General features: G+C 38.2%; 1 protein-coding gene across 1 annotated transcript in view; it reads right to left on the bottom strand.

Moving 5' to 3' along the window:
• TTC27 (tetratricopeptide repeat domain 27) overlaps nt 1-12,710 on the bottom strand; it is a 179,689-nt gene that overhangs the window by 86,855 nt on the left and 80,124 nt on the right. The window contains exons 11-12 of the mRNA XM_052648906.1: nt 7,201-7,296; nt 4,107-4,229 (exon numbers count right to left, since the gene is read on the bottom strand). Of these exons, the coding sequence (XP_052504866.1) occupies nt 4,107-4,229; nt 7,201-7,296 (219 nt within the window). The remainder of the gene's footprint in view (nt 1-4,106; nt 4,230-7,200; nt 7,297-12,710) is intronic.

Here is a 12,710-nt window from a genome sequence, read left to right as displayed (position 1 = left end):
ATTCTAAATGTGATGACAACTACTGGTATGCAATCAAATATTAAAAGAATCTCAGCTGTTTTAGAAATAAAACATTTGGTTCCAGCTTGAAGCAAAACTTTTTAGGGTCCATGATTAAACTGATTTGCAAATACAGCATGAAAAATAGGTAAGGGGTCTTTTATACGGCAAATAAAAAACTAAAATCAATCTTTAAAATCAAGATTTTTGAAGGATGTTTGGCTGTAACTCACAAAAGACTTGTGACAGAGTTAATAACTGTACATTTCTAAAAATTAAAATACACACAGTTTATAGTTATAGTTCAGTCGCTCAGTCGTGTCCGACTCTTTGCGACCCCATGAATCACAGCACGCCAGGCCTCCCTGTCCATCACCATCTCCCGGAGTTCACTCAAACTCACGTCCATCGAGTCGGCGATGCCATCCAGCCATCTCATCCTTGGCCGTCCCCTTCTCCTCCTGCCCCCAATCCCTCCCAGCATCAGAATCTTTTCCAACGAGTCAACTCTTCGCATGAGGTGGCCAAAGTACTGGAGCTTCAGCTTTAGCATCATTCCTTCCAAAGAAATCCCAGGGTTGATCTCCTTCAGAATGGATTGAGTGATTTAAAACACAGGAATTTATCATCACTATAAGACATTTCTTACAAGGTTTACATGCATATTTAAGAAATAATAATACCACTACTAATTTGGGGGACTTAGTCAAATACATTCTCTGAAAGGAATGGACTCATATTTTTTATTCTCCAGTAAAAGCATCTCTACTTTCCATACTTACTAAAAGTAACTAAATAAATTTAATATAGCAAGGTGTGCTTTGTGTATTTGGGATTCACCAACTTGCTTAATTACTTCAAAAATTTCCATATTTTTATATATAGTTATTACTTATTTGTTCACTGACCAATGGGAAGAATGATGCAATGGTAACTACATCAATGGTATCCTGGGAGTCAGGAAATAATTCACCTCCTTGTTAAACAAATATCCGAATACTACTTGTATGCCAAAGGGCACTAAATAAACACTTAAGTCTGTGAAGAAACATGATACTGTATTTCATCAAATTTGAGATGCCATCAATTTTAAGATGAACTCTTAACTAATAAAGAAAAAATGTTTTCAATTACATTATGACATAATGCCTTGGATGAATCACATCAACTTCTCATTGCTTGATATTTTTTAAATCTACTCAGAAAAATCTGGCAGTTTTTCCTGCCTCCAATACACTGCTTGATATTATAAACAGCAAATTTTTTTTTTTCTTTAATGAATCTTAGTATGAAACATGGCTTCATCCACATTGGGGTGTCTTCCTTTCTTGGCTCCCATAAAGCATTTAGTTGTTGTTTTTAAAAAGTAAGTGAAATTGTGATTATTTTACCAATGGTACATGTTTACTTCACTAATGTTAAATTCACATCTCTCCACTCTGTTTTGGTCCTTTACCATTTCTGTTTCAATGCCAAATCATAATGGAATCTTTTAAAAAGTATTTTAAATGGCAATTAAATCCAACATATGTAGAGCTGACACTAGAGCTAACTCAATTGAAATGATGATACTAAATACAGCTACAACTGAAACTTGTACAAGTACAAGCAGTTTCAACCTGGCCAAATGGCCACCTGACAGCAACTGACAGAGCCCATCAAGCAGCAGATACAAGCCAAATTCAAAGATACTAAAATGCGGGAAAAAAAATATGAGTCTCAGAATCAGTAATAGCAGCAAATACTCACAGAGCACAAGGAAAGAGCACCATTCTATGTACTTTTCATATGTTATGCCATGAAAATCTGTCGGGTAGGTAGATTATGTGCCTCCAGATGAGGAAGCTGAGGCTTGGGGTGGGGGCACTGAGTAACTTGCCCCAATATTACAAAGTTAGCATGTGCCGAGGCTAGTTTTTGAATTCACTGTCTAGGCTATGCATTTAACCACTATGTCATGTGGTAACTTAAGTTATTAATCAATAACTAGCTCTGTGACTTAAGCTGAATCATTAGAAACTCCTTACCTTATCTGGAAAAGGAAGGAACTGGAATGGATGATTATGGAGTCCCTTCCCAGGATGAAAATACTATAATTCTATAATCTTTTATAATAAAATGTTATCCGTATGGTAGTCTCTCCTTAACCCGATAAAATTCAAAGACTTTCACCACCATTACTGACTAGTGAAAAGAACCTAACTTTTACTATTATTCTAAAATTCACACACTTCAGTTCAGTTCAGTTCAGTCACTCAGTCGCGTCCGACTCTTTGTGACCCCATGAATCGCAGCACGCCAGGCCTCCCTGTCCATCACCATCTCCTGGAGTTCACTCAGACTCACGTCCATCAAGTCCGTGATGCCATCCAGCCATCTCATCCTTGGTCGTCCCCTTCTCCTCCTGCCCTCAATCCCTCCCAGCATCAGAATCTTTTCCAATGAGTCAACTCTTCACATGAGGTGGCCAAAGTACTGGAGCTTCAGCTTTAGCATCATTCCTTCCAAAGAAATCCCAGGGCTGATCTCCTTCAGAATGGACTGGTTGGATCTCCTTGCAGTCCAAGGGACTCTCAAGAGTCTTCTCCAACACCACAGTTCAAAAGCATCACTTCTTCAGTGCTCAGCTTTCTTTACAGTCCAACTCTCACATCCATACATGACTACTAGAAAAACCATAGCCTTGACTAGACAGACCTTAGTTGGCAAAGTAATGTCTCTGCTTTTGAATATACATCTAGGTTGGTCATAACTTTCCTTCCAAGGAGTAAGTGTCTTTTAATTTCATGGCTGCAGTCACCATCTGCAGTGATTTTGGAGCCCCAAAAAATAAAGTCTGACACTGTTTCTACTGTTTCCCCATCTATTTCCCATGAAGTGATGGGACCGGATGCCATGATCTTCGTTTTCTGAATGTTGAGCTTTAAGCCAACTTTTTCGCTCTCCTCTTTCACTTTCATCAAAAGGCTTTTTAGCTCCTCTTCACTTTCTGCCATAAGGGTGGTGTCATCTGCATATCTGAGGTTATTGATATTTCTCCCGGCAATCTTGATTCCAGCTTGTGTTTCTTCCAGTCCAGCGTTTCTCATGATGTACTCTGCATAGAAGTTAAATAAGCAGGGTGACAATATACAGCCTTGACGTACTCCTTTTCCTACTTGGAACCAGTCTGTTGTTCCATGTCCGGTTCTAACTGTTGCTTCCTGACCTGCATATAGGTTTCTCAAGAGGCAGGTTAGGTGGTCTGGTATTCCCATATCTTTCAGAATTTTCCACAGTGGAAAGGTATTAAGAAACAGACATACATGTACCACTATTTCTCTTTTTCAGGATGATGTCAAAGGCTGACTCTAGATACAAATGATCCAATTTGTGGGTTTCACTCTGACTGTGTACCATACTTATGATAGAAATTTACCATTTAAAATTTTAGTCCAAAATTAACAAATGACTTCAATGTGTCCATTTTAACAGATATACACAGTGCACAGTCCTTTAAATATTCTGTTCATTTATGAGGGAAAAAACAACAGATTAATAACAAATGCAAATATTGCAACAGTTTCTCTCTTGACCCAATTTAAAGGATGGAATTAAATGTGCATTACACACTTGACAACTCTTTTGCCCCAAGGTGTGGGTGGAGGAGGGGGCTGTCATAACCTTTGGATCTTCTACAGGTCGAGGTGCCCTCCCTCCTAGGTAACCTTGCTTCTGACCCACAGCCTCTGATCATCAGGCAACCTAGTGATGCTTAAAATATTTCCTAATAGTTCACTTTGAAGTTGTCTACAGAAGGAGAGCTAATAAAGGAAAGAGATGAAAATGTGCAATGTCTTTAAATGTCTTTCATTATTTATTCATAAATATCAAACACTGTATCAGTTTGGGGCCTTACTTTTTTCCTTTATAGTACACATGCAGACATAAAATAATCTGCCCCAATGGAAATCAGAGAAAACATTAAAAAGATTTCTGATGAAAAAAGTGAAAAAAGGAATATAAGCGAACTATTGGCAAAAGTAGGCTTAAAAAACAAAACAGGTAAGATGATGGCTCAAAGATGAAAGGTTCTGGCCAGAGCATAAAATTTCACTATTACATACCTTCCCATGTTGCCCAGCTCTTTCATAGCAAATGACAACATCTTCCCACATTTCTAGCTTCTCAAATATCTGAAGGGCTGAACTGGTACATCCCAACTCAAAGAGTAAACTTGCAAGTTGGCGCTAGGAAAATCAAATTAAAATAATGAACAATCCTTCGCACAGATTCACACACAGATTTCTGTTCCATTTGTTTCTGTTCCATCTGTTTCTTTTCCATATCTAATCTGCCATTTTAAGCACCTGCTTATTGCAAAAAATGCCTAATATCTATAATTCACCCTCTGCTGAAAAAACATATATGTTTCCTACATGTTGAAAAACATACATGAACTGTTCAAAATACAGAATATATCAATTTTTCCCATGAATTCAGAACTTAAAACGCAAAATCTGCACTTCCTTATTATCTAGAAAGTCTATACATGACAATCTCTGTTGTAAAGCTGAGATCAAATAAGTCAATTTTTAAAACTCTGTTAAAGTGGCCCTTATCAGAAAGACAAATATAAATATTGCTGAGGATGTGAAGAAAAGAGAACTCTTGTGCACTGTTGGCAGGACTGTCAATTTGTGCAGCCAATATAGAAAACAATATGAAGATTCCTCAAGAAGCTGAAAACAGAGCTACCATATGATATAGCAATTCCACTTCCGGATATATAACTGAGGAAAACAAAAACACTAATTTATTGTAGTAAGTACATTCTAAAAAATTTAGCTACCTAGTTTCCCAGTACTTGGGATAAAATGGGACAGTACTTCCCAGATAAAATGGGACAAACTGTGATAAAGTGAGTGAAGGTTAAGTATATTCAAAAATAAAAATAGTATATTTTATAAGTGGTCCATCCTGCATGAATAGAAAAACAATATTAAAAAGGTTTAAAAACTAGGTAAAACTCATGGGTAAGGTATGGTTGTAAAATTCAATACATATTTAAGAGCTAAGAAGCTAACAGACATGGAACATGGAGAACTAACAAACTCAGAAAGTAAAATGAAACCATAAAATTTCATTTTATAATGAAAATCACAGTTTTATATATTATATAAAATATATATTATAAAAATGAATATATATCTGTTATATATATTATAAACATAAAAATAAATAAAAGTAATGGTTCAATTCTTCTGTATCCCATGAAATACAGGAGAATTTGGCTATTTTAGAATATGTGATTGAACATTTTCAAAAACTGAACATCACATGTGGGAGCTGGAATAAATCTTAATGCTCATATAGTAAGGAGTTCAATCTTTCTAATAGTGACTAAGTTATGGCATCTAAGCTGATACGGCTAACTAGGAGTAAAGACAAATATGTTTTGTAATAAACTGCGCTATTATTTCCTGATCTTTAAAAATAATATTAAAGATATGCTTACTCCCAAGAAATAAAACTGATTTAATTTCTTAATGAAAGAGGATGTTTATCTAACTGCTCAAAGATCCCCAAATCCACAGCTCCCTAAGCAGATAAAATAAACACTGAGCCTATTTGAACAGTATTTAATTTTCCTAATGTTTCTGTTCAGAAAGTAACAGCTACACCCTCAACAGACATGTTTTGTCATAATAATAGCTCAGAGTTTGATTTGTTTATATACCACAAACTACATAGTACAAAGTCAAAGCACTTAACAAATTTCACAGATCAGGGTTAAAAACATGTCAAAAAGTTTCAATTGCTAACACCTTTCTGATGAAGAATCTATCCTTTTGAGATGATATGAAAAAAAATTTTGTGCCTGTTTTACTGAGATGTCTTCAACAGATGAAAGTGAAAGAAAGTGAAAGTGAAGTCGCTCAGTCGTGTCGACTCTGCGATCCCATGGACTGCAGCCCATCAGGCTCCTCCATCCATGGGATTTTCCAGGCAAGAGAGCTGGAGTGGACTGCCATTTCCTTCTCCAGGGGATCTTCCCAACCCAGGAATTGAACTGGGGTCTCCTGCATTGCAGGCAGACGCCTTACCATCTGAGCCACAGAGAAGTCAATAGACGAAGTGAATCCCAATGTATAATAGACCCTCTCATTTACCCTGAGCTTACGAATATACTAATAATCTACTCTAAGAAATCTTATGAAGATTCTGAGTCACTGAATTGTGGGTTGGCATTTATAATTCTAAGTCACTACCTATGTGCATAATCCACAAGAGATGACAGGAAGCTGGTTAAAATGACAATGGTTACTAAATCATTGAGAAATTTCTGGCTGGCATTATTTGACTCCACTTAGCTTCTCTGTGCCATAGCTTTCACATTTGTAATTCGGGATTATTTCACAAAATTGTTGCAAAAAAATAAGATAATGTGTGTGAAAAGCAGAAAAAAATGCGTGCTTCACAATAAATGTGCAGTAAAAGCTGGCTGTTATTCTCTGGAATAATTACAACCCAATGAAGATAAAGGAAAGGAGGCAAACTAGACTAAAAGTTGGGAAAGTAGAGATGCTCATGAACTGCTGTGTGATCAGCACTGGAAAAGTGCAGTTATTGATAACTGCCCTGGGCCGCCTTTTTTTTTCCCGAGGATTAAGAAACCAGAATTATAAATTAAGAGACCAGACCAGGTGTCTAAGTTGTCTTCAGTGAATAAAATTTTACAAAACAGAGGAATGACACCTGTAGCACAGGGGAACCCACAGGGCAAGAGCTAAACTAGGTGTTCTCATGTCGTTAGAAAGAAGAAAGTAGTTAAGGGCATTTCACATTATCAACTATCAAATAAATGCTTTATTTTACTATTTGTAAACAATTTGCTTAAAAGGTTCATTCTTTAGCAGAAAATCCTTATAGGGCTTTTAAACATATAAAGTTATTTTGAAAATGAAGACTTCTGTGGCTCTATTATATAATTTCAAGAATTCTATTTAACCTAGTTTACATTCTTTTCAATGTTTTAAAAGTCTAGTGTCACTTCATTCAAATAGCAGTGTGAAATAACTGGCAATCCCCAGCTAGATACTTTCCCTTTTCCTTGAAATATTTGAAAACGCCAACATAAATTTACAGTCATTTTTTTCTAATGCATTTATCTTTCAAAAGGGAAGTGTTTTCCATACCCAATGACAACAACGAAAATACCTGAACGGCCCAGTGAGGTGGCACTTGACAGCAGTAGAAAATCTTCAGACGTTCCAGTACAGACGTAGTCTTATCTTCAAATTGGTCTGCAAGAGCCTTAAGAGCAGGCATCATAATTAGAATCTATATGAGTAATGACTTTTTAATATGAACAAGATTTTTGTTGCAAAAGTTTTACAAATAGACATATAAACAATAAAGAATACAAGTTACTTTGATAAGGTGTTGGGATGTGTGAATATTTTCTTGAATTTCCTTAAATGTTAAAAAAAATACTTTAGATTAATCAACATTTATGTAATTCGTACATTAAAAACATAATAAGAAAACAATTTTTTTAAATGAGGTTTCCTATAGTAGTTCTTTCAAAGAACTAGCCTTATTAATCCATCTTTTTATTTTTTCTGTTTTCTAAGAAGAACTGTTTTTAGTACATCGATTTCACAACCATACTGTCACTGGGACAATGGCACTTTCTAATGTAAATCAGAGATAAATTACATGAAGACTCTCATTTGGGACCATTTTCTCAGGAATAAAATGAAATCAGAGGGTGTCTATTTGATCACAGAGGGCAAAGTCTCTTACTCTTCAGCAACAGAGCTCATTCATTCAAGACCAGTGAACAACTTCAACCTGCATGCACTGAGGAAACCCTCTGCTGGGCTCAAATACCTGCACTTTGTACTAGAAACTGAACCTGCAGTTCTTGCCTGGAGAATCCCAGGGACGGGGGAGCCTGGTGGGCTGCCGTCTGTGGAGTCACACAGAGTCGGACACGACTGAAGCGACTTAGCAGCAGCAGCAGCAGAACCAACAGAGGGCAGACCAGCAAGACAAAGATGGCTGACTCTAAGAGGGGAACAAGGCCAAATGCAAAGCTAAAGCCTGCCACTAACTGGTGGTCACAAGATGAGCATCACAAGACCTCACATATTCAGCATCAAAATGAATGCAGACACTCTGGAGTCCTAGAAAACACACGGACAGTGGTCTCATCACCATGATCATCTTTACCTGACTCTTTGTTTGTCATCTAGCACATATACACATTTTTCCTGTTTTGCACTGAGCACTTTCAACTGTGCATTATCATGGCCTTTTCTGCAGAATGCAGCACTCAAATTTCCTCCTTTTGGCAACTGACTAGGTTTCACAGGCCTGTCTTACAAAGATTACATGGCAACAATACGGCAATTTTAATGCACATATTACGATTAAGTACGAATATTCAAACAACTAGGGTCATGGCATCCGGTCCTTTCACTTCATGGCAAATAGATGGGAAAACAACAGAAAACAGTGAGGTACTGTATTTTCTAGGGCTCCAAAATCACTTTGGACTGTAACTGCAGCCATGAAATTAAAAGGCGCTTTTTCCTTGGAAGAAAAGCTATAACAAACCTAGATAGTGTATTTATAAGCAGAGACATCACTTTGCCAACAAAGGTCCGTCTAGTCAAAGCTTTTATTTTTCCAGTAGTCACGTACGGATGTTAGAGTTGGACCATAAGAAGCCTGAACGCCAAAGATTTGATGCTTTTGAACTGTGGTGTTGGAGAAGACTCTTGAGAGTCCCTTGGAGTGCAAGGAGATCAAACTAATCAATCCTAAAGGAAATCAGTCCTGAATATTCATTGGATGGGCTGATGCTGAAGTTGAAACTACAATACTTTGGCCACCTGATATGAAGAGTTGACTCACTGGTAAAGACCCTGATGCTGGGCAAGATTGAGGGCATGAAGAAAGGGACGACAGAGGATAAGATGGTTGGATGGCATCATCAACTCAATGGACCTAAGTTTGAGCAAACTCTGGGAGATAGTGAAGGACAGAGGAGCCTGGTGTGCAGCAGTCTACAGGGAAGGGTTGGACATGACTGAGCAACTGAACAAGGAGAGCATCCATGTATTTGAGAATGGTGAAGCACTGCGTTGGCAACTTACTTTCTAAAACTTCAGGATACAAAAGACAGTTGGTCCTGTATTTAGAACTTTTCTGTAAGCTTGAAATTGTTTTAAGTTTTAATGAAATTAGCTTTTAAAATTGAAAAAAAAAAGTAAGATAGTAAATCCAAACTTCCTCCTAAAAGGACAAGAATCTAACAAATCCCACTGTCAGTAAAAGGAGACCAGTTTCTGAGTAGGGGAACTGCTCCTCAGCTGGGGAAAATAGGAAGTTCTCTATATTATATGAGGTGGAAGATATATTTGCTAGCCTAAGAAGATCCTGCCAAATGAGAAAACACTCATTGCATCACTTCTTTGACAACCCAAGATGCTATTCAATCAAATCAGTCAGAACAAATTGAGTCATAACCAGACTCCTAAAACCATCTTGGTCAAAATATTTTTAAAGTTTTCTGGCCTTACTTCAGAGAAACTTAATAACAAAAAGGTTGCATACTTCTGCCCAAAGCTATTTAGTTGGAGGAAAGAGAGAAGAAAAACTTCTGGCTGAGTACATATGGTTATAATACATAAATAAAAGGCTCACTGAATTACTTCATTAAGGGGGCAAATTTTTCTTTTTATCAAATTCTTTTTTTTCCTTTGGAAAGAAAACATAAATAATGCTTATTTAATAAGCACAGAGGACAAGACGGTTGGATGGCATCACCGATCCAATGGACATGAGTTTTGAGCAAGCTCCGGGAGATGGGGAAGGACAGGGAAGCCTGGTGTGCTGCAGGCCATGGGGTCACAAAGAGCCAGACACAACCAAGCAACTGAACAACAACAATTTAATAATTAAATGCCAAAAGCAACATCTCAACACTTACTTTTATGAAGTCTTAGTTACATCTAAAACATTAGATTTTCAAACGAAACGCATGCGTTTGTGGCAATCCAGCTAAAACATTAAGCAGTGCTCAGTAAATATTTCCCAGCTTATTAATAAACAGATTTACTGGCAACCTACTCCAGTATTATTGCCTGGGAAAACCCATGAACTGAGAAGACTGGCAGGCTACAGACCATGGGGGTCACAAAAGAGTCGGACACAACTGTAGTGACTTAGCACACACATTATGTATTTCAAATACTCTCAGACACTTTTAATTGACCTCACAGTGCTCCTGATACTCTCAAATACTCTCCAAAATAGCAAAGACCACTGTAGAGAGTAGAGGACCAACATTTATTTGAATTTGATATCACAAATAAGCTCCTGAACAAGTACAGCCACATTTTGTAAGAATTCAAATAGACCATGTGTGTGATAAAGATTAAAAACAGAAGTCTAACCTATTTTCACTCCTGCATAGAATTTACTTCTTCCTACCTTAAATATGACAACCACCAACAAAGCCAAGAACATTAAGTTGTCTAGTTCCTCTACTGAATTCAAAGTACTCTCTTATTTACTGCTGCTGCTAAATCGCTTCAGTCGTGTCCAACTCTGTGCGACCCCAGAGATGGCAGCCCAGCAAGCTCCCCCGTCCCTGGGATTCTCCAGGCAAGAACACTGGAGTGAGTTGCCATTTCCTTCTCCAATGCATGAAAGTGAAAAGTGAAAGTGAAGTCGCACAGTCGTGTCCGACTCCTTGCGACCTCATGGACTGCAGCCTTCCAGGCTCCTCTGGCCATGGGATTTTCCAGGCAAGAGTACTGGAGTGGGGTGCCACTGCCTTCTCCGCTCTCATTTACTAACTAACTACAAATACAGGGACTTAGTCACAGTTCATCTCTAAGTTTTTCAGAGCAGGATTATTTATATGACTCATTCTGAAATAATTCAATTATAGTCAAGTGGACTGGAGTCCTTTACAGGAAAAAGTGTAGATAAGTGAGGTGGCTTGAATTCTGTTCTAGGTCTACCCACAACAAGTCTAATCATTTAAGCACAAAGGCACTCATCTACTACATGATTTTCTAAACGATCTTTTGCACTTCAGACACTCTAAGCATATGCCTTTATCAAGAGTATTTGGGGCCTTCCTTGGTGGCTCAGTGGTGAAGAATTCACCTGCCAATGCAGGAGACACAGGTTCCATCCTTCGTCCAGGATGATCCCACAAGCCACGAAGCAACAAAGCCCAAGTGTCACAACTACTGAGCCTGTGCTCCAGAGCCCGGGAACCACAACTGCTGAGCCCACGGGCCACAATTACTGAAGCCCGTGTGCTCTAGAGCCTGTGCTCCACAAGAGAAGCCACTGCAATAACAAGGCCAGGCACCACGACTAGACAGCAGCCCATTTGCTGCAACCAGAGAAAAGCTTGCAAAGCAACAAAGAGCCAGCACAGTCAAAAATTTAAAACATTTTAAGAAAGAGTATTTTGTTGAATTTCCAGCATTTGAAAAGGCTGTCAGTCTCAGGCACCATTAGCCGAACACAAGTATCAGGTTTATTCCCCAGGGACAAACCATACCCAAGTAGTCCGAAAGACAAAGGCAAGACGCTAAGTCCTAGAAGACTGGGACTGCTGAATGGGAAGCCTGAGTTTCTACTGTTAATGTATGTGTGTGAATGTGGACAGAAACAGGGAGCTCAGAGACAAATGGGTACCTTGCAAGCTTTCACAAATTCCCAGAAATTGAGGTAAATGACCTCTAAAGCAGTGTCCTACTCTTTCACTTGCCATTTTCTCTCTCCAGTTTCTAAATTTCACGTATTTCAGACCTGAAAGTCATGGACACTTGGTCATAAGTTAAAAATGGCATGAGAGGTTGGTTTTTAAGAAAGGATAGTAACATCAAAAAAGGAGAGCGAAAGAGAGACACAAATACACCCTAAACCAATCATTAAGAGCTGAAAGCAAGCAGACTGTACACAAGGAGGGTGACAGAGAGATGTGGATAAACAAGAAATATGATGAGAAAAGAGTAAGGAAGAGTCTAGCTTTGACTAGACTGAGAGGTTGGGGGGCGGGGGCGCGGTATGGCACGATAAGAGAATCAGGTGACAGAAAATCCAGGTTCAACTGCTGGGACACACCAAAGACAACTTCATTCATGATGCATAAACTGTTATATGAAACTGTTTTCAAGTGTTAAGACTCTCTTTTAATGTCTTTTTCTCCCCAAACTCCACCTCAAAGCATTTATACTTTCAGTGTTGAGACAATGTGCCTGTGTATACAGTTTCTCTGACCCCAGACAATAACAACTCTTGAGTCTTCCAGAAACCAGTACCAGAGATCAGAGGACACCACCAAGAAATGGGGAATAAAAGAATAAATCCCCACAAAACAATGATGGGCCCTCTCTGTTTTCAGCAGAGAAAGAACTTCTCTCCAAAAAAAACTAGAGAAAATTAAGACTACATTTTAAAATTAGCACATGGAGAATGATTTAGGACAATTTTGAAGGACAATTCAGAACAAGGTCTGGTACGATTTAGACTTTATTTATGTGCTCATGTCTAAAAGTATGGCACACATATCTTTGAAAAAACACAGCTAATCCCTAAGGACCTACACTTTCACTGAAGGCTATTCTTTCTTGCTTGCGTGATATCTAAGTGCTTATCAGCTTTCTGAAGAGCCAAGTCAAAATTAGCTGATA

The sequence above is a fragment of the Budorcas taxicolor genome, chromosome 11 (genome assembly GCF_023091745.1).
Source record: "Budorcas taxicolor isolate Tak-1 chromosome 11, Takin1.1, whole genome shotgun sequence".
NCBI lineage: Eukaryota > Metazoa > Chordata > Mammalia > Artiodactyla > Bovidae > Budorcas > Budorcas taxicolor.
Note: the sequence above shows the minus strand (reverse complement) of the source record. Positions and strands in the feature narration are given on the sequence as shown.